This window comes from Electrona antarctica (assembly GCF_951216825.1).
Source record: "Electrona antarctica genome assembly, chromosome: 1".
NCBI classification, from domain to species: Eukaryota; Metazoa; Chordata; class Actinopteri; order Myctophiformes; family Myctophidae; genus Electrona; species Electrona antarctica.
The window spans coordinates 33876261-33900040 of NC_136806.1; the positions used below are offsets into that span (position 1 = coordinate 33876261).

Below are 23780 nucleotides of genomic sequence, written 5' to 3' on the forward strand. Positions count from 1 at the left end.
GCCAAAGCAGAAAGCACAGTACAACAATACAGCAATACAATCAAAACAAAAAATATGTACATTTGAACGTCAGAATCTTCAATAGATCAATTTCTATATTGTACCAAGATCACTGGATGCAGGTATAGTGCAGGAATATACACAATGATTAGTCTTTAGGGTGGTTGTGTTCCGTTTGATATCCTCCTGTCACGTTATGTGTTCTGCTCAAAGATGTTCAGTTCAGAGTAGTATCATTGATATGTACAGAAATGCTAAATGGAAAATGGTGCATTTATATATCGCCTTTATCCAAAAACTGTTTTACTTCCGTCTTTTTATTATTGTATTATTCCGTCTTTTTATTATTATATATTAATTTAGTATTTATTATATTTATTATTTTATTATTCAGATAAGGATTAGAAGAATAGAAGCTGTGGTAAACAGCCATGTATCTTTTAATTCAAGTGAAAAATGAATGTGGTGGTGACCAAACAGATCCAAGAATAATACAAAAATGGCTGTGCTCATACCATCAAATAAATATCACTCGACAAGAGTCGCCATATGCCTTACATAGTTGACAGTTGTTAGAAGGCTTCATAACTCTGAAAGCAGGTTACCAGCCTCCAGCCAAAATTCACACGTTAGTGGTAATGTACCTTTTGAGTGACCATGGAGATGAAATAGTCACCGACTGACCTCGCATGCCCAAAGCACATGGGTGGGTGTCCTCTTGATCTAATTTTAGTCACTGTGGCAGTTTTACAGACATATGCAACTCAATCTCCTCTAGTTGCACCAGGAAAGTCGTGTGTACTGTGCAGCACACCACACCACAGCCTATCAACGTTGTTGTATGGACCCCGACGGGGTGTCTTTGAATTGTCGCTGCAGCAGTTCAGCTGGGTGTTGTGTTGTCAATAAGCTGTATGGATCAGGCAGCAGTGGTGGAAAAAGTACTCAAATCTTTTACTTAAGTAAAAGTCTAAATACTGCAATGTAGATGTACTCTATTACAAGTAGCCTATGCGACGCATTGTGAGCTTGTATATCGGCTATTTTCAAATGGCCGAAATTGAAGTGTATGTTTTCTAATCAAAATTAAAATCTTTAACAAATTTTGTCTGAGATGTAGTGGAGTAGAAGTAAAAGTATTGGAAATTGGAAGTACTCAAGTAAAGTGCAAATACCTCAAAATTGTACTTGAGTAAATGTACTTAGTTACTTTACACCACTGCCAGGCAGGCTGCTATGCTGTAAAGTGTAAACAGTCATCTGGTATACCGGTATACAAACTGGGTCATCTGTCACAGAGTTATAAATAAACGAGCAAACTGGCCAGGCAGGCACCATGGAATATACTGATCTATAGCTTCTCACTCACACACACAGTGACACACACACACACAGTGACACACACACACACACACACACACACACACACACACACACACACACACACAATAACAATGCCGACACATTCAGGGGTACATCATTTTTTTTAATGCAAGATTCTTATGTCAAGCAAAGGTATCTAACAAGTCTTTATCCGTTCTATCAATATCATCACGATATTTATATTTTCCGTTTCACTTTCAAGGAATGTGTGTATTAAAAAAATTATTATTATTTTCAATATAAGGAGGCAGCATGACAAAAAAACATGTGCAGGCATTGAATGTTTTGAACAGTAATCAAACATAAATCATTGTCCTCTTTTAAAAATGCATTCCATTTATTGATTGATCACACATTGATCACAACCACAGCTACTTGTGCAAATAAAAGGGATACATTTCAAGCATCGGCATACTTAAGAACAAATGGACCAAGTCGCTTTACTGGAATCCAGTGGTCTTGGTGGCCGTTAGAGAGAGTGTGTGTGTGTGTGTGTGTGTGTGTGTGTGTGTGTGTGTGTGTGTGTGTGTGTGTGTGTGTGTGTGTGTGTGTGTCTGTGTGTGTGTGTGTGTGTGTGTGGTGTGGTGTGGTGTGGTGGGGATGCATGTATAGGTCGGGATGGGGCTATGGTAGTTTGTAGGAGGAGGAGGCAGGAGTCATGTCATATTATAGAGGTAATAAGATGATAATAAAGTGCCAAGGAGAGCTCCACAATAGGTGAGCCTGAGATCTGTGTATGTGTGTGTGTGTGTGTGTGTGTGTGTGTGTGTGTGTGTGTGTGTGTGTGTGTGTGTGTGCGCGCGCACGTACATGTGTAGGATTGTTTGCGTGAACGTGCATTTGCTGATTTTACCGACAATGTACCGTTAGCATATATTGTCTGCGCCGTGTGTGTGTGTATATGCATTTACAGTACACAAACCTGAGCTTCAGGCTAAGCTCAGAAGTTCAATACAAGCGGCCACAGAGCGGAACCACATGGACAGGTTCGTTTTCCGACACCTCAGCTGAGCCTGCGGTAGAATCTAGGGCTCTATTTATCATTATCATTATCTATTCATACAACTCATACGCTTTGGGAAGGGAAATCAAGGAAAGGGGTTTATTTTGTATTGTTTATGAACAAGCAAATGACTCACAGAGGAAACGAAAGGCAGGCTGAGAGTGCAAGGTTTAAGGCAGAGAGAGAGAGAGAGAAAGAGGGAGAGAGAGAGAGAGAGACAGGGACAGAGGGAGTCCAGGCACAGAGAAGGGGGCAGGAGGTAACCAGGGGGGGGCGGTCGGTGCAGAGAGCGAGGGACATTATGTCAACATGTCCCACAGGCAGCAGCAACACAGGGCCGTCCAACACGCTGTGAGGCAGGTGTCTCCTGAGTCGTCTCTCCTTCTGTCCTCTACCACATACACTGGGACAGACAGACAGACAGACAGACAGAGTACAGAGATGGAGAAAAGAGGGGTGGGGGTACAGAGGAAGAGAGACAGAATAGGGAAGAAGAACGACATTAGTGAGTCTTTTCTTTCACGTTACATCAGTCCGGAGATTATGCTCATCATCATTATCAGCAAGGTCAACGGTCGCCATGGCTCCTTTGGTTTTGCCCTCATCATTATACCCATAATGGCAGGGGATGCTCGTTGCCGTGGAGATGCATGGAGGCCAAAGCCTTGTTAAGGACAGGGTTACAGTTGGAGCCCTAACAATTAATTAGTTAAACAAGGGGCCAATATAAGACTCTTATACGGTTTGTATGATCCATGCTATCTATTTTAGTCTGTACAAATTACCAAATTAAAATGGACGGCAGAATGTGAGCTGTGTTACAACTCTTTGAGGACTCCTAAGCATTTGTCATTGTGCTGTGTACAATCAATACAGGAAAGATCAGGGATTTATGTTGGTTTGAGGAAAACAAACAAATAAAAAAGCATATGTATTTACACAATCCATGCAGTGAAGGATCATATATAGCATGTCCTGTAATTGGTGGGGTTTGGGGCGTAATCCCAAATTGTTCGGGCGTTGTGAGGTTGTAGCAGGGTTTCCGCTAAGCATTTTCTTGGGCGGCCAATGTGACCGATAGCGTTTTTATTATTCAAGTGTTAATTAATCTGCCATAATTTAATACACATCAGTGCATGTTAGGTGAGTGTGCACCACTCAACCATTGCAACAGCCGAGTAGCGCAGGCTAGGTTACCACGCGGAATCGTGGCGCATTTGGGAAACTAAAAAACGTGTCCCACAATGAAATGATACAGGACGCACTTTGTTTTTGTATTTCAAGGTCGGGGAATAAATATGAATGACAGGGTGATTTATTTCTATTTGAGACAATGAAGTCTGCCTCCTCCTCCCACTCTGCTCTCCAATCTCGTTGCGATGTTACTGCCTGTGGCTGTGACTGTCAACTGTGTGAACCTGGTGTCTGAGAATGCGCTCAGCAGCTCATTGGCTCATTTACTCATGGCACGACCAATGAGAGTTAGCGCTGTCAGTGTTGCTAAGATAAGATCCGCTCCACACCCCTGATCTCTTCAAATCACAACAAGCTTGAAAGCATGACAAACAATGCACACCCCAATGCCTACTTAAATATATATAAATAACAGAGTCTAAAAGGACTAGTCTGTGAGTGCTGGTGTTCTCCGTTTATAAAGTAACTTGTCCAGACCAGTAAGCACCCAGTAAGAAAGTTCAATATAGAGGGTATGCGCATGCTTAAAGTGAATGGCACATCGAGTGGCAAATTCAGTGGCAAAGCAATAGGCAAAGTGAGTTTAACATTGTTTAATGTTTGTTTAATGCAATCAGATAGGACTTTTCTGTTTGGATGCATGGGCTGTCAAGGCCAGAAAGTAGTTTTTTGCCACTCACTAGGCATTCCTGCATAACTTCCGGGTTTGATGATGATGTCACGCGCATACCCTCTATTGCTGAAACGAGTTTGGAGTCGTGCTCGCACCCTTGAGTTAAACAATGCAAGGATACATAGGCCAGTCAATCTAAGCTTGTGACCCAAAATAAATCGCAATAGTAATCGTTTAAGATCCTTAGGATCATCCAAATAACATATTCAAATTTGAATTATATTATTAGTGAGAGCAGGAGTGGACCTGGTGAGACGTAGGAGGGGCCCGGACAGGAGGCAACCCACAGAGCCTAGTCCCTCCACATACCAGAATTGTACCTCTCTGTCCCGGCATAGTAGTTCCGGAGTGGTCCCAACGGATTGTGCCTCTTTCCCTAGTTGTCTGATCGAGGGTAGCTACTGGGACGTAAGTTGGGAGTTGATCACCCCGGCTGGGTCACCCGAGTGAGGGGTATGATGTTCGAGAGACCCGAAACCCCGATGACCTTGGGATACATCACTGAGGATACATCCCAGTTGCATCAAGGCGATGTTATTTTCGTTCTGAGGTATTCTGTTTGTAGTGACTCATAGGAATAGACTATGTGACAACCAGGTATAGTCTGGTGACCACCGGAGAGACGGGTGACAGCCGGAATGTAGACGGCACCCCGGGAGCAGTATGGGTTAGCGCCCTTGCCTGCATCCTCCGTGAGGAGGAAGCCCAAAAACCTTCGATGAGGCCTTTAGGAGGGCCATTCGAGCCGCAAGTGGAGTCTGCAGTACTACCATTGACCAGCGGTGGAGCCTGCCGAACCACTGCGGCTCAAGAATCCACCACTCCTGAATGAAGTGTCTGGTGCTGGGAGTCTGGTGCAACGCACAGGTCCTGGCGGTACTCCTGGTGAGAGCAGTAGTGGACCTGGTGAGACGTAGGAAGGGCCCGGACAGGAGGCACAGAGCCTAGTCCCTCCACATACCAGAATTGTACCTCTCAGTCCCGGCATAGTAGTTCCGGATTGGTCCCAACGGATTGTGCGGCCCTGTCTTTCCCTAGTGGTCTGATTGAGGGTAGCTACTGGGACGTAAGTCGGGACTTGATCACCCCGGCTGGGTCACCCGAGTGAGGGGTATGATGTTCGAGAGACCCGAAACCCCGATGACCTTGGGATACATCACTGAGGATACGTCCCAGTTGCATCCAGGTGATGTTATTTTCGTTCTTAGTGGATCAAGGTTCAGGCGTTGAAAGTTGGGGTACCATTAACAACCTACCATTAGTTTTGCACGAAAAACACGTGATGTGCCCGAATGTGATGATCTCATCACATTTGTGATGACAGCTATGGCCGTTTTTAGCCCAAGGAGTGTTTTTCATGCAAAACGAATGCTTGCAATGGATCCCGCCGTAGTCTGAAGACCCACCTTTTCAGACTCCATCATGGCCCATAGCACTTATCCTACCCCCTTAGATAGCACTTTTTAGACTTAGATAGCATTTGAAACAGACTTATAGCATGTCATGTAGACAGCACAATAATTGCATTGTATATAGTCATAGCACATCATAGTAGCCTACATATGTATAGCATAGTATAGTATATATGTATAGTTAATATGTATAGTGTCATTATATAGATCTGTTCTAGTTACGTTCTTAGTTTACGCATGTTTCTTGATAAATGCATTTTATATATGTGATGTATTCCCATACTTTTGTTCCTGCCTAATGTAAATCGCTCTGGATTAAGAGCGTCTGCTAAATGCCTAAATTGTAAATTGATCCAGAATCATGAAACCCCCCTAATTTGACATGTCATATGCTACTAAAAGCATTTGAAATGTTTTGCCTTATATAGGTTAATGGTACCCCAACTTTCAATGCCTGTATTTACCTTGATCCACTAATAATATAATTCACAACTTTTAATATGTTACTTGATTGACCCTAAGGATTTAAAAAAAATTGATTACTATTGCAATTTATTTTAGGTCAAACCTTAGATTGACTGGCCTAATAGTGGAGCTGGAGCAGTGGAGCAAGGCAGCTGGCCAATGTGGGCGGTGATTATATTATTCTGCCAATATTTGATCTGTCAATCACCGGTATTTACCGGCTACCGGCTAACCCTGGTGTGTAGATCTGCTATTTCCACGATTGAACTCTTTCTTTAATGAAAAGGAACGGTTTTGTTGAGTTTCCACCAGAGAGTGACAACATATTACTATAATTTACTATATTGTCGAAGGACTAAGTATGTGTCAAGCCTTTTCCCATCTGCCAGACCAAATAATAGCTCTGTGTCTCTGAACAAAAAGTTTAAACACCTCTCTCACTCTTATGATGGTGATGGGTCATTCATGGGTCACTCATGAAAATTACCTAGGTGACCAGCTCATGCCTGACAGGAGCAAGCCACTTATCAGAGCTGGTCTCAGATAATGACATGACAATGATTTGAGCTGGTTAATCATAAGCAAACCTGAAATAATGGTGTGTTCTATTCAAATTGCCAATAGTAGCCTGTGTAGAGACTTATCTGTAGCCAGCCGCTGAATTGTGTGCCTAAAGAAGTGTGCTGTACTCCCCAGAGGCAGGCCTGCTGCTTTTGCATATTTAGTTTGAATATTTTCCAACTAGATATTTGCTTGTCGTTTTGCTACAGTCTACACTTTGACTACAAAGGTTGGCTCACTCTGCAGTATGCGTGGGGTTAGCATCGATAAGTAAAACTAGTACAAAAATATAGTATAAAAATAAGTAGCCGTTATATCACACCGATATACAGTATTGGTTTGGCTTTGGACGACCCACATCAACACGTTCTTCAGTTTAAAACATGCAATCCGTGTTGAATGACATGGTTTTTGAGACAAAGTATAATTAAACTTACTTTTTACTTTAGTTCCGAGTAGTTGAACATATCAAGTGACATTGTTGGTGATCAACCTGAAGGTAATAGTTCCGAACAGCACAATAATATAATAGAATATAATATAGTAAGTTTATTTATTTCCCAACCAGCTACTGTTCCAGTTCAAGTTGAATGGTTGCCAAACTATTCTTCCTTGTGCAGCATAAATGTATATTATATACATCTTCAGTCATTAAATTATTCATCCACATTTGTTTCTGTATTTACTACGTGAGGTTCAATTAGAATTTTGAAGCCGGACTAGGGATGTTAATAATCTATGAATCATCGTTAAGAAAGTAATCAATTAAACTCAACAGTTAATAATTAATCGAAGATTCTGCAGTGCTATCTTTAGGCGGTTTTCTGTGCTGTCTGCCATGCACACTGCCGAGGAACGCACATGTGGGCCGTTACATGTGGCCCTACAGACAAGACAGTGCACTTTTAATTTAATTTTATTCCTCATACAAAGATGCCAATGCCTGGCCCTGTATCGCAAATGGTGTAGATATTATGTTAGACATTATTGAGTGAAATTAAGATTCTCCGATTTTTCTTAAACGGCGCTTACCAACCAGTTAATCGATCGATAAGGTTATCAAAACGTATCAATTATCAATTAATTACTTAATCGATAATTGCTATCTCTAAGCCGGACCCACCTGTATTTTTAGGAGCCTCTCCATACATAGGGCCAGGGGGTGGGCCCCCCTGCCAGCCAAACTGTGGTTGTCCAGGTTGTCCAGGATATCCCTGATATGGGCCCCCAGGGCCAGGATAGGGGCCTCCGGGGCCAGGGTAGGGTCCTCCAGGGCCCATAGGACCAGCCTGGTAGTTTGGGTAGGCTGGGTTTGGCTGTTCCATGTTCACAGGGTAGCCTTGAGGCGGGGGTCCCGGCGCGGGGTACCCCTGCGGTGGGTAACCTGGGGCAGTGGGCCCTGGGCCCGGATACGGAGGGGGCTGCTCAAAGTTCATCAGTCGACTGGAAGATAGTGGAGAGGGAAAATCTCAATATGTTATGAATCAATGTAAGAACATTCATGTTAGAAATCAAAGCAATACAACTTATTTTGTGTACTTAATTTTATACACGGTCAGTCAAATATTTATAAAATAAAGAAATGAAAAATGTATTAAAAAACACGGGCACGCACGGAGCGGTCAGCGTGAGGTCGGGGGAAAAAACGAGGGCAAGATATGGGCGACGGTAACCGTTACTCCGGGTATTAATTATTTAATCCATCCGCCAGTGCCAGTGTTAACATTTATAACATCTAAATTAAAACTAGAGATGTCCCGATACTGTATCGGTATCGAGAAAAGTATCGGATCAGCCCTTATTTGTCATAGCGGGTCATATTGGTATCGGTGAATATGTATGCCAGTCTAACCACTGATCCGACACAGGGGTAAAGGGTTGACACTATGACAGGTAAATAAAATGTTGCTCAAACCGCAAGTGCACATTTGAGTGAGGAGTCTGCTATAAACACAACACTAGCTAGATAGCTATAAACACAACATGAGATCACGATACTGGTATCGGTATTCGGTATCGGCTAACACAGAAATTGAGGTATCGGGATCGGATCGGAAGCGAAAAAAGTGTATCGGGACATCCCTAATTAAAACATTTCAAAAACACACCATGAAGTGAAGCAGATAACAATATTTTGAGAGAATACTTAAAATGGTGATACAAACGGGGAATTTGGTACGAATCATCTCTTTTTTTAGAGATCTCTTCAATTTAGGAAACCAATTAGTTACCATTTAATTTATAACCATCAAAATAAAAACATTTCAAAAACACGCCATACAACTGTGCTCACAGGAAAACTCCCTGGCTAATAAGACGAATATGCCTTAATTAATACAATTATAAAAACATGTCATGTTAATTAAAACACATTTTGTGCCCAAAATTAGGTTAGCAGAATCAGTGTCTTCTTTTAAAACGCTTTTAAAAACACATCTATATGCCAAGTGTTTTTATTAATATTGTTTTTAATTGTTTTATTGACCCGTTATTTTCTTCATATTTTATTGTTTCTGATGTCTTGATGTTTTGTTGTTTTTATGATTCCTGTTTTATAACCTGTCTGTAAAGCACTTTGTAACTATATGTTTGGAAAGGTGCTATACAAATACAATTCATTCATTCATTCAAAACGTCTGTGGACATCCTGGGTATTACCGCACGTGCATAGCCCAAGACGTCTGTGGACGTCTTTGAAAAAATAAATAAAAAAACATTTTTTATTTTATTTTTATTAAAAAAGAAATCAGAAAAATCAAAACACTTTTATTTCTTTTAACACGTGGTGCCAAAGTTTGTGTTTTCGCCATTGAGAATGGATTTGGCGTTTAAATTAAATAACTCAGAAACTATAAAACATTTCAAAGTAAAAAGTTCCAGCATGTGTCTCCACAGTCAGCTGAATTATAAAAAATGTGAATGGATTTTCTAGGTGAAAGTGATTTTGGGCAGTTTTGCGTGGGCTCTCAATGTTTAAGAATGTCTTAAACCTCCTTTTTGGTCTTCCTCTTACCTAGCAGCTATATCTTCAGCATGCTTCTCCCAATGTACCCTTCATCCCTCCTTTTCACATGTCCAAGTGACCATCTCAACCTCACCTCTCTTGCTTTATCCCCAAACCTAACCTGGGTTGATTCTCTATTTTAGTCATTTTTTCTGATAATGTTCTTCCTTGTCACTCCTATAGCATCTCAATTCTGCCACCTCCAGCTGTGCCTCCTTTTCATCAGTGCCAACATTTCCAAGCTGTACAGCATGGCTGGTCTCACTACCATCTTCCCTCTCACTGGTACACTTCTGTCACATAACTCCTGACACATACATTCCATATTTTCAACACACTGGCTTCGTTTGCAGAACATTTCCATCTCTATCCTCACCTTAACCTGTTGCACTACTGTCTAGCCAATCGGTACAAATCCTTTTCTCTCTTACCACTTCTCTCTTCGCCTCATCTCCTTTTACTCCTGCTTATTTCCTTCATGACTCCGTCTCATTTTACTCCTGCTTACTTCATTCATGCTGCCTTTCTTATCTCCTCCCTGAACTCCACACAGCATTGTTCTTTCTTCATCTTCCACCATTTGATTTTTTTCTCTGTCAACACAACTAACATCAAACCATGGTGCCAGGTGAGTTCAAGGTGCCCGGGTTCAAACCCATGACCTTGTCGTCCAAAGGCGAGATCTCTACCACCAGAGCTACCCAGGCACAGATCTCTACCACCTGAGCTACCCAGGCACAGATCTCTACCACCTGAGCTACCCAGGCACAGATCTCTACCACCTGAGCTACCCAGGCACAGATCTCTACCACCTGAGCTACCCAGGCACAAATACTCATCCCTCTGTCTGACTTTCTCTTCAACTCAACCTGTTGATATACTCTTCCTTTAGGATTATACTACACCCTTTCTCCACTCATCCACCCCTAGAATAGTCTAAAAAACCCTTCCGAAACTCTTGGCATTGCCCATTGACATTAATATTAATTAATAATCTCTTTTAGAAGGGAAACCAGGGCTACAAGATGGCAACATCTATTATACATTCCACAAATTAGTCAGTCAGGATATGTCAGCGTATCTACCCCTATATATATATATATATATATATATATAATAAACAAAATATCTATAATGGTGAATTTCTTCCTATATGACCCAGATTGCCAAATTTCACGCTTGTATCGCAAAATGAACAATAGTTCCTGTTAGCCGCTGTACTACTATGCCAACACGTGGCTGGCCTGGTACTGATGGTGCAGCAAATGAGTATTGATTTAAACAGTTTCAAATATTCAGAATCAATATGCATTGGAAAATGTAGTGACAAGAATGAGAAGTGAGTATACGCAATGATAGATTGGTTGATTATATTTGCCAACTTTAAAAATATAAATAGGGTCGATAGCTCTTATGCACCAGCACCAACAATAAAGTAATAGTGGATTTCTAGGCAATAGACAACACGGAAAAGACGGACAAAACAACTCACTTAAATACACAGTAAAAACTAAAAAACTAAAACAAAAAACATAATGCACTATGGCAAATTAAGGCCACAAAAAGAAGCAGGTATTCCCTAAATTTTACCACTGTCTCCATGACTCCATAACTTTCTAGACAGGCCCAAAGAAAGAACAATATGTTTTCCTTGTAAATCTAAACTGTTTTAACTCTAAAGATGGACTGTATACAGTATGACCACCTGATTTAACAGTGTGCCGATTTTGCCATCTCGACTGACAAGTGGATGATTGCGCAGCTGGTGCATGTTTGTTTGTCAGAGATCAGGGGGGGGCAGGAACGCAGCAGTGTGTGAGGAGGAGGACATCCATGTGTTCATGGATAGATATAGTTTAGCTTATGTTGTGTGAATAGCAAACAAAAGAAGGTTGCTTTCCAGTCCAAGTATTTTTAGACACACGCACACACATTTCCCATTTGGACAACCAGAAAGCAAACTCCATATGTCTCTTGGCATGGTTAATGAAATTGTTTTGATGAGTCTGCCCGGTGAAACCAAGCCCCCAGTAAGGCTATCCAACGTTGAAGCTGACATTACCTACTGGCAAAAAGAGGAACTGCAGCACTTTCATGGAGGTGGACGGACGTTCATGACGTCATGTATGATGTTTGAGGTCCGGGCTTTGAGGTCCAGGCTTAACTTCCGCTCACTCGAGACATTGAGTTATAATTTTACTTCCAGCAGTCTTCCGGGTGCTTCAAAACACCACTGAGCAACTTCCACTGAAATGAATAGCTTGGGGGCGGGGCTAACGCTCCGGTTCGGTCTCTATCCTTTTATTACTCTATGGGTGAAACCTGGACCTATTTTCGCTCGGCTTAGCTTTGACGACCTAGTCATGATTAGCTGCCCCGAGTCTGAACCCATACTCTGAAACACCGCCTAAACCAATAGGAGTGCCTCCTAAGCCCTGAAAGGCTGCAACGTGGAAGTGTTAACCCAGAGCCAGACTCTGCAACACCGCAGTAATTGTACAAGTGGAGCGCCTCACAACAGCAGCTAATGTTATGAGCTAACTGGAGCTATATAGAGACTATATAGAGTTACGTTGTGATGGAATCGTACCAATTTGTAGCCCCACCTGTGGAAGTGATAGTGTGTTAGCCACAAGCGTCATCAGTCATCCGCCACTGGAGTAGTGTGTTGTTTACGTGCTGAAACACATGGCCCCCTCTTTGTTTTGGCAAAAATGTCCCCCGTCTCTACCAAAACAAACAGTGAAAACACCAAAATACAGCGACAGATTGTGTTTCTGCAGGTAGACGCCACCACACTACTGATAATAACTGCAGAGGGAAATTATGGATAAAACATGTTTTGTTAAGTTACATACATTCAATGCCTTTAAAAAATATTGTTCTAATTTTAAGCATGCATGCATGCGCGCGCACGCACGCACGCACGCACGCACACACGCATGCACGCGCACACACGTACGCACATGCACGCAAACTCATAGTCATAAATAACCATTTTTGAAGGGAAATCTGCAGATTTGGGAAAGACTTTCCTCTCGGAAACCAGAGGAGGCCATGGGGTTGGTGACAAAAGTGTTATTATTCCATTTATATTATTCCATATATAAATGCAACTGCATCTGAATTAAACAAAAGGATTTATCTGAACACTGTTCTCTTGGATTACTTGTGCATGTTGTAGTCTATTGTTCCAGCTCTAGCTGATCACCCTGGCCTGTGCAACGTCCGCCTAGACAGATCACATGTCTCGGAAAAACACTTAGGCAGCCTGACTAAGACATTTCAATACAGGAAAATTCCTGGTTCTACTATGGCTTCCAAAACATATACTACACCACCACTGGGTGAGCAGCCATGACTTTAACATCGCCTGGCGGATCTCGAAGGGCTATTTTGACGGTCGCAGAGCATTTTGGAAACCATTAAGACAAAGACATTCTTATTGTCTGTCGTCACATCACACAGGTTTGCTGGTTTCACGTCAGTGTTGATTTTGACGTCAACTTTAGATTTTAGTTTTAGTCACATTTTGGTTAGTATAGTTTTAGTCGACTAAATATCATAAGATTTTAGTTGACTAAATCTACAATTGATTTAGTCGACCAAAATGTATTTTGACGGGCCTTGTTGCCATCACAATGACTGATTTTACACGTGCTGAAAATAGCAGATCTAGTGTAAAATGACTTATACTGGATCTCTTGTCCACTAGTCCCTTCCTAACTTTTTAGTCTAGTTTTTATTTGTTTTGACGAAATTGCCAAAATATTTAGTCTTAGTCATCATGGCTTAGTTTTCATTTAGTTACTATTTAGTTTTCATCAGTGAAAAGTCAAAAGAACATTTTTTGTCATAGTATTAGTCGATGAAATCAACACTGCTTCACGTCATATCAGGGAGCAGCACAGTGGGAAGATAACACAGGAACAGGACTGGCTGGCAGTATATCCATGGTCCAGGTGTGTTCCCATTTCAAGGGTAGGCATAAAGCAAGGGATAATTGACGGCCAGCCAGTCATTGTTCAGGAATAAAACTCGACAGGATGATTAGACACCGACGCGTAGCAGAGGTGCCATAATCACCCTAAAGGGTTTTATTTCTCAACAATGACGGGCTGGCCGTCAATTATCCCACTTATTACACGCCCCTACTTAAAAAATACTGTATTGTGCCGAATATAAGACGACTCTGATTATAAGAAGACTCATTTGTGGAAAAAGAACATTGAATGTCAAATAGTCTAGTCCCCGATTATAATACGACCCCCATTTTTTAGCACAATTCAGCACAATAGGGGTAAATTCATTAATTGACCCAAAACAAAATAAGTATTTCCTTGCTTACGGTAATGAAAGTATTCCATAAGTGTTTCGTCGGGCGGACGGACGGCTCACTCGCCTCATAAAACGAGGTAGTGTTCAAATTAACGGTTACTGCATTGTCTATTACTCGCTTCAAATGTTTTCAAAAACATAAAATCAAGCAGTGCAGCAGGTGCTCAGAGTCTTTGAACTCTGTTATTGGTCTGTTATCCAGAAATAACACACCGCTGACTTCAGAGATTGACCAATCAGAATCAATCCAATCCAAATTTATTTATATAGAGTCCCACTCCCACCCCCGACGAGTATTTAAAAATAATTTATTTAAAGACGTTTACGGTGCGGACAAAGCCAACTCGGCTCGTGACAAATCATGACAATAAACACAATGTTTTGGGCCGATTAGAAAGAAGACATTTGTTTTTCTTCTTACTAATTATTTGATCCACCCAAAACATTGTGTTTATTGTTATGATTTGATTTGTGGAAAATTAACGGGGAATTCTCTTCCGGGCCTCTCGTCGTCATGAAAGGGGGCGGGACTGCAACGCTCTATAGTACATTTCATAAACACAAGGTTTCCTAAGTGCAGCACAAAATAACAGATAAAAACAGGAAAAGTAATAAGATACATTATACAGAATCAAGCATTCAACTAAGCAATAATGGGTAATTAATGTGCCACTGGCCAAACCACTGTAACGATTACAAGAACGGTCAGCCCCCTGTTGTCTCGCCGGTGTCGTCCAGTGGGAGCAATTACTAATTATACCCTCGGCATAATTAAGGGAGAGAGACCAGGCATTGTCCTTGCGTTTAACTAGAATTTATTGAAGGACAAACATGCATGACAAATTATGACTTTAGTATGCTACATTCTGAAAGTATCTCTGACAAGAAGCATCTCTAACCAGAAACCTCTCAGACCTGAAGTCGGCTACCTCCTAAAAAGAAGAAGCAGCCAAGTCCGGAGGAAACATGACAATTTATATACATGGACAAGTGCACGCACATGCACTAAAATGCATGTGGTGTGTGTGTGTGTGTGTGTGTGTGTGTGTGTGTGTGTGTGTGTGTGTGTGTTAACAATACGTAACCAAGGACGTAACTAAGGAAGGACGGTCTCAAGATAATAGAATATATTACGGTGGTAGTCACATCCATTGATAAACATTCCATGGGAACCACATGACCTGTATGACCTCAGGCCTGCAGAACTGTGGGTGGCATATACCATATGTATTACCTTGTGTTCAGCCATACTTAACTTTATACTTATACTTAACATTATGCTGTGGGTGTAATACATCTGTGTGCAGTAAGAATGTGTATTTGTGACATGGTATAAAGACATGTTGCTTATACATCACATCAGAGCAGGCCTATTTGTCTCAACAGGGGGAAGGAGAAAAGGGGTGCCTCATAGCCTTGCTCAGGCTGTCTGGAGTTCTACATAATGCACTTAATATTATGTGTATATGGGGTAACAATATACTACACCCCAAACCTACTCGGCCCTGGTTAAATCAGACTAGTTCCCAACTTAAGTCTGTTATTCTTACCAAGCCGGCCGAGTGTTCTGAGACTTTCAGCTGGCTGTTGGCGAGCGTTCCACTGAAAAAATAAATGGGGCCGACTAGGTTTTGGTGCCAACCGTTCTATACTGTAACCACTGGCCCAGGAACATTCATCAAGAATTCACCACTGTAATAATAATATTAATAATAATAAATATATAACTACAGGGGTTGGACTCAAAAGTGTGCTTGTGTACTTTAGTGCACAAGTGAGTGCTCCCCTCACGTCTGCCGGTTTATACTTGTACTGATACTGATGTTGACCTTTGGTAGAACACTGGCCAGTATACAGTGTAGCTACCCAAGAAGGTTGCCTGCCCCCAGGCGTTGACACTAAGGGTTGCCCACCTGCCCCTGGCAACTAGCAAGTAAATAAACCTTTCGGGCAGGTTGAGTTTGCTTTCAGGTTGCCCAATCGGGCACGTGCTTGTTTGAGAGGGGATGCAACCGCCAATAAACACAACACAAGATGTCTGTCTAAACACCTGAACGTTGCCAGATCACTCTGTCATCTGGTCTGTGGAATGTAAAATAAGAGCACTGTTTACCTATGGGCTGTTTTCACTGTTGCTACTACTGCTATATAGTCATATGGCATAAAAAGAGACATTTTTATCGCACAGCCCCAGAAAATAAAAAAGGAAGTGCTAAATTGAATGGTAATTACACATATTACACTATCATTTTATAATGGACAATTTACTTTTCGGTTAAGTGGGCATGGCCTGCCCAGGCGGTGGCGTAACCGTCTGGGCACCCGACTGGTAATCCAGTCGCAGTGTGCCGCGGGTTCGACTCCCGAGCCCGACACGGCCTTTACTGCATGTCTTCCCCCATCTCGCTCCCGTTTCCTGTCAGCCTACTGTCTGTCCCTTCAAAAACCAATAAAAGGCGTAAGCCGCAAAAAAATATCTTAAAAAAAAAAAAAAGTGGGCATGGCCTTTGGGCAAGTAGAACATTTACTTAGAACTTTACTTAGTGTCAAGCCCTGCTGCCCCTGTACATAATGGCATCTACAAATCTATAGGCCTATACTTGTACATTGTGTTAGTTTAGGCAGGCCATAATGTAACGGTAGACAAGCTCTCCCTGAAAGACAGTCAGCTGATGGCTCAGCTGATTTGCACGCCAATGAAATTCATTCTCACAGACAACAAGGTTGGTCTTTTTAATGACTCCCCCCCCATACTACTCACACTTGATCCTGACACTGCATGCGTGCAGTTATCAGTACGCTACCAGCTCCAATTGATTCAGTAGAAGCAGTACTCATAATGATGACACGGTGATAACAACAATACCATTTTATTGTTATCATTGTTGCTGCAGGCTCTGTTCAGTTTGTCTTTATCCCTAAGGGGATTTATTGCATGCATCATGCTATATGATAAATCATTGTACTACCAAACACAAATGTATTGCATTGTTTAAGCTAATAAATGCTAATAAATATTAACTTGGAGGAGAGTCCACCTAACTGAACTATGTTCTGGGGCATTGCTTTTCAAAATATGAAATGCTTTTCTTTCTTTTTTATATATATATATAATTTTTATCCCACGATTTTGTAACCCATTTTTCACCCCTGTGTCAATTATCTAATGTGATCCTGGGCTCTACACACCCTCCGCCAACCCCCATATATGGGGGACATGGGGAGAGCAACAGACTTGAACTCATGCTTCCTTCATGCCTGAGTGTCCAAGTTTCTCCTCCACCTGACAGGGGGGAGTTTCCCTGGTTGGACGTAGCGCATGGAAGGAACACGTTATTCCAACCAGTTCCTTTCCCCTCCATCAGGCGCCCCGGCTGGCCAGGGGGAGGCAGTTTTGAGACCAGGATTACTGGATGTTTTTTGTGAGGGTACCTACCCTAGGGGACACGGGGAGAACATGCAAACTCCACACAGAAAGGCCCTTTCGCCAACCCTGCCCAGCCTCGGGTATGGGCACTGATGACGCGGACACAACCTTCTAGCTGTGAGGCGACAGCACTACCAACTGTGCCACTGTGCCCCCATGAAATGCTTTTCAAATTAAGCCCACATACACATGAGCGTTTCAGAAATAAACTCTGCCTAATATACTTTAACACGGCCTGACAAACCCATATCACATGACCATTCATTAATGTGCATTGATTAGACATGCGCAATGCCGCGATTGCACGTGTGTGTGGAGATTATTAAAATAAAGGATTCATGGTGAACTTCGGTCTCTGTAGAGAGAGGCTTGACTTATGTTTCTTCCAGAAAATGTACACATGATAGGGAGGTGACAAATCGAGGCTTCGCACCATGTTGTGAGCTTGTAGAGTGGCTATTTTCAACACTTATTTAATTAATGGAGTTTTAGATTTTTCGTAGATTTCTTCATATAATCACTTTAAAGAAAACGTTGAATTTAGTTTTTAATTCATGAAAATGTTTGCTTTTTTGGGAAAGTTTTTTGAAAATGTTTTGAAATAGTAATAAATAAAAATAATTCATTTCATTGATTAAAAAGGGAACATTCCCTGACGGTGACGGAGACCCCACGATGACGCGCCCGGTGGAGTCCCGGTGTTACGCCGGGGCTCCACCGGGCGCGTCACCGTCGCGTCTTGCGTCTCCGACATTCAAATGTAATATTTCCTCTCCTGAATATTATTATTCCCTTCCATGAGCACCGGTGTTGAGGGATAACAGTAGTGCTCCTATAATGTCTTCCTTCTAAATTGTTGTCTGAAATTGTTGTCTAAATTGTTGTCTGAACTATAATTGTAAAAAAGAAAAAATCACACTCGCCATACATCGTCATACATCATAGCGCCCCTCAAAAATGGTGGCAGCTCCTAAGACGCAATAAAATCAAAAGTATGGATTGTAACTTTAAGAGTAACAGGGCCTTGAATACACAACCTCAGTCTGCACTCTGCTGACTCAATACCAATTTCCTACAGACCCATTAGGTAGTGTATTCCTCTGGGTATTGACATGACGGCACAAAAGCACCAAGGTGACGCAACATCTGCCTATGTGGCAACACAACATATGGCCTGCTCTATACAGTCACGACTCGTAATCCCCGTACAATCATGTCTTATGTAGCACATGACACCGATCCATATGGCCGATCGTCACAAATCCTAATCCGATACGTCTGCATAATCATGTCTTAAAGCACCACACCCCAGATCAACTGCCACCATTATGGCATTGCTCCTTGATTAAGGCACAATGAGACCATGTAGTGTAGGAGCTTCACAAAGCCAGCAGGAGGCGGCGGCATCAGGCTGCAATACTGTTTGACCAAGTGAACCGAGACAAAGGAACCCTCTGAGAAAGACAGACTGAGCCAAAAGGTGTAACTGTACACTGGCTCCTTACTTATTCAAAGATAAGAGAGTACAAAACACGCGTCACGTTAATCACGAGCCCAGTTTCATATCTGTGTGTGGCGTAATTGTCCGAGCTCATAATCACCATGTAGATAGAAGGGTGAAAGTCATGATTAATACATTGCACAGATTTACTTCTGATTTCCCGAACAAGCAATATTATTTTGGGCATGTCATTATATAGAGGGTATGCGCGTGACATCATCATCATATCCAAACGTTATGTGGGAAAGCCTACCGAATGGCAAAAAACGACTTTGTCCTCGACAGCCCATACATCGAAACAGAAAAGTCCTACCTGATTGCATTAAATGATGTTAAACTCACTTTGCCACTCACTTTATGCATGCGCATACCTTCTATACAGTGAGTGAATATTTTTAAAAAGAAAGACATTTTCATCCATAAGGGGCGCCGCAAACACGGAATTTTAAAACGTTTATTGCAAAAACATGCTATTTGGGGGGCAAATCCACTATCTTTGCGATAGCGTAGCCTACGAGACAGCACAATTCCCTCCCAATCAGTAATGTGATCTATTACATCGCATTACCCACACTGTACATCATTTGGTGTTCATATATTCAGAACGGGTAAGGTCTAGTGTGTCATAATAATGCAACTCACTGTGTCTGTGATCTGTTCTCCATTTTCTTTTACATTGAATTTATTTCAACGTTTTGGAAATGTCTGAACTCTGAAATTCTCATGGCATACCCAAAATATGGACACCAGGTTGAAAGTGGTGAACCCACATCACATTGCCCACGTGGAAATATCACACGAAAATGAAAAGGTGTTGCAACGGTCAACTTTTCAAGACTCCTCATTTGGCCCATTTATCTATATGTACACTGTAAACATCTAAAAAGCAGTCTAACGCCTGCCCAACCTCCACAATCAGTGGAAATATGGTGTTGACATCCTTATTACATGATTTGGGTTCAACTCAATACTGTGCCAATGTGGCAGACAAGGCATTAGTTAACCATTATATTAAAGGTTTGCACTTTATCCAGGTCAGAATATCAACGCAATAAAGTGCAATGACTGGCAGGAAACAAATCTCAGTGGTCAATTTCCACTGAGATCCTCTCTGTTTCCTCTCATACTTTTTGATAGCTCTAGTTTGGTTATAAGGGTGTGTTATCTTACAGCCAATGAAGCCCTATGTTTATTTTAACTTAAAAGCTAGTGCAGGTCAAATAGGCCAAATGAGGAAGTACAAAGCTATTATCTCTGGAGTATCACAACACATGGTGTGACTTGACTTCCTCCTCTTTGTACATTTTAGCCATAGGGGCATTCCACTCATTTTCAACATTTTAGCATGTCATTAATATACCTTAGAGCTGTTGTGTGGAAATAATGAAAAAGTCCCCCCATGCTGTGTTTCCTAGAACTGGAGGTCTGAAAAAAATCATTAACATGGTGAAACACATCTTGATGATGTCATCAAGATGTGTTTCACCATGTTAATACTTTTTTTCATACTTTTCATACTAGGAAACACAGCATGGGGGTACTTTTTTATTATTTCCACACAACAGCTCTAAGGTATGTTAATGACATGGTAAAATGTTGAAAATGAGTGGAATGCCCCTTTAAAAGGGACATTTCACCGCTGGAAGAAACTGCAGTCACTCAATGTTAATAGTATTTGTAGTAGTTAACAGTAGCACAATTTGTAAAAGGGGTGAAGTGGCCCTTTTAACCCTGGGAAGACATTTGGTGTATATGTCTCAGGCCTATACACGGAGACATATACACCAAATGTCTTCACTGGAAATTGTGTATCTAATAAGCTGTGGTAACATGACATTGTGAGCTTGCTTGTAGATTGGCTATTTTCACCCAATGTTCCCCCCAAGGGTCAACAACCACACTAATAATAATGTGGTTAGATAAAAGTCTTGACACATGGATTCAGACAGAGGTTTCACACACAAACACACCCACACTTACTCACATATCGGCTCTCTCACTCAGAAGTCAGAAGGTATACATTGCTGATACTCTTACACTTGAAAAGAGCAGTAAGAATTCTCAAATGTCAGCCTCTCTTCTCTGTTAAAAAGCCAGGCTGACTGTCTGATTTTAGCACCAGCTCATCTGGGTCAGCTGTAGGTTGGATTACAGTAGAGGAAGACTTTTTAAACCACACCGTTTAAAAAGAATTATGATGATGATCTATGTTTGCGTTTCATTACCTAATTGTACTTCAAGAACCAAAAGACTGCAGCAATTGTGTGTGTGTGTGTGTGTGTGTGTGTGTGTGTGTGTGTGTGTGTGTGTGTGTGTGTGTGTGTGTGTGTGTGTCTTGGCAGCGGCCCCACAGGAGACTGAATTATCAGTCAAATACGAGACAAACCGATCCAGGGCTGTTTCAGCTGTCAATCTGGTTGTTGACTTCTACACAGCGAGAAAGCTACGTTTTATTAGCTTCTTTCTTTTATAAAATGACCTTTTATTTTTAACTGCACTTTTAGTGTTGGAGTTGGGTATCCCCAAGGCCTGGGGAACAAACTTGGTAATATGAGATCTCTTTTATGTTCCTATCTGATTGCCTTTGTATGACCTAGACTCGTCTAAGTCCTAGAGTAGACAATGCAACACAGTCTATCTATGTCGTACAAATTAATGATTCGATTTACAATAACATTACCAACATCCATGATCCGACAAATACAGTATTGCATTTCTGTTAAAATGGAAATGAGATTACATTTTGTTGGCTTTGGCTATAGCTACAGTATAGGCCTACACAAAGGTAAAAAGGCTGAAACAAACATTGATTCTGTCTGATGGGCATCACAGTAAACTACTGCGTGTGTGTGTGTGTGTGTGTGTGTGTGTGTGTGTGTGTGTGTGTGTGTGTGTGTGTGTGTGTGTGTTGCTTTGTCCTGTAATTCATCTAGGCTACTCACTTATACTCACTTATTAAAACACACACACACACACACACACACAGTGCAGTGAATGACTATGGCAAAATGCTAAAGATCACAGGGTGCCAGCCTGCCAGGTCCATCACGACATTTTTAAGCAAATGTTTCTCCTCACCAGTCACCAGCTGCCAGCATAAAGCAGAATTTTCATTTTCAACCAAAACGAACTCATTATTTAGCAACGTAGTAGTAGCGTTAAGTAGTACTATTCCAATTAGTATTACGGTTAGGTTTATCATTCATCACTATAATCTGCCATCATGTTATCACAAACCAAATACAAGACGCACCTGCAGCCAGGCAGGCCACAGCCCGATCGGGTTGCCAAGCAGCAAGTTGACCATGTTTTATATTCTTACAGTTACCGTACAGAATTAACAGTTCCACCGCCTGGCTTACCTTTAAATGCAGCGTTGGCAAATTCCCTGGTTTCTCTTCTCGCACAGATCTGATCAAGGTTTACTGTTGATTTTCTTGTGTGTGTATTTTTTTTTTACCGCATTGAAGGACCCTGCTCGTCTCTGCTAAAAGACCAGTGCGTATCTGCTCTGTTGTGTGTGGTCCGTGACGTCATCCTAACGGCATCATCACAGGGTCCGCTTGTGGGAAAAGGTCCAGTTTAGATTCCATTGCCTGGAAAGACGGCCGGGCGGCGGGCGCGCTGTTATTGGCTAGTTGGTGGTGGTTGTCGGGGGAACGGTTGGTTTCATATAGTTTTTATTAATTTATTTTAAGCATTTTTTTATTATTGTTTATTATGGTCTTAATCTGTATCATTATAATATTTGGTCTAAGTTTACTTATTTTGGATTACATGAGGACTACTACACACACTGGAAATAATGTTTTATAATAATTTACTTGTTGGTGTGTTGGTGCTGATATTTATGTTCCATATTGCGTGTATTGTTTAATTATACCTGATTAAAACTAATCAATCAATCGATCAATCAATCAACCATCTCAACCAGTGGTCCGGACCGGGGACCACCAGTGGTCCGGGGACCACCAGTGGTCTTTGAGGGGGTTCCAGGTGGTCCCCAGCTAAATGATGGAGAGTTGATATTACCAAATTGACATAGACATTTATCCAGACATTTATCCATTTATAGATCTTTATCTATAAATGGACCCAAATGGGTCCATTTGGTTAGGGTTAATTAGTTAAATTATTGTTAAACATCTGCATTACTTAAAAAAATTTTTTTACAAGAAGTCAACACAATTAGAGAATGTAGAATTATTTTATTTTGATGAACGTTTGCCTGTTATCTCTCCTATGGTGCCAGCATGGTAATGTGAACATATTCTTTAGTTTTGAGTCTGAGAGGCTAAATGTCATCAAATGGTGGTCCGTGGCAGCTGTGGATCATGCAGAATTAAATGGCCTAAAACGGTTGAAAACCAATGGTTTTACCAACAGCCAATTACAGCGAGGTGGCCCCTCTGGGTCATGGGATCCAATCTAGATGGCAATGGTCCTTTATGGTCATTCGAAACCGAAACGCGGTTGGCTGTAGAAATATCGGGAAATTGGGAATACCCAATCATGCAAATAGACATTTTGTCTGGGGTTGGTAAATGCGATAGTACAGATACATACAAACGAAACCATATACAGTAGAGGCATATATTTGCGTAGAAGACGAGCAGTAAATCATAAATGGATGAGTGACTCATGTTAATCGTTAACTAATTGGTATTTATGGTATTTTCCATTCAAAACCTAGCCTTTGGGTTAAAATTAAGCGAAATAACTTGTGACTATCTCTTGTTGTCACCATTGTCTTTATTGAAAAAAGAAAATGATTGCAACGATAACTGGGGGGAAGGGAGGAAAAACAGGAATGCCTAAC

The 23780-nt window shown here is 41.5% G+C and overlaps 1 protein-coding gene across 1 annotated transcript; it reads right to left on the reverse strand.

Moving 5' to 3' along the window:
* Positions 1-1465: 1465 nt before the first annotated feature.
* Positions 1466-22516, reverse strand: LOC306922774 (cysteine-rich and transmembrane domain-containing protein 1). The gene is made up of 3 exons (XM_079500594.1): positions 22324-22516; positions 7815-8134; positions 1466-2789 (listed from the first exon to the last, which is right to left on the reverse strand). Exons 2-3 carry the CDS (start codon positions 8125-8127, stop codon positions 2686-2688), a joined length of 417 nt encoding a protein of 138 aa, XP_079356720.1. The 5' UTR covers positions 8128-8134; positions 22324-22516; the 3' UTR covers positions 1466-2685.
* Between the last annotated feature and the right edge of the window lie 1264 nt (positions 22517-23780).

What these genes read in the sequence shown, in the direction of transcription:
- LOC306922774 (XM_079500594.1), bottom strand. Translation starts at nt 8,127, where the DNA reads ATGAACTTTGAGCAGCCCCCTCCGTATCCGGGCCCAGGGCCCACTGCC. An exon ending in AGAGGCTCCTAAAAATACAG is followed by an intron (nt 2,790 to 7,814) that starts GTGGGTCCGGCT and finishes TGTCTGTCCCAG; the next exon opens with TGTATGTGGTAGAGGACAGA.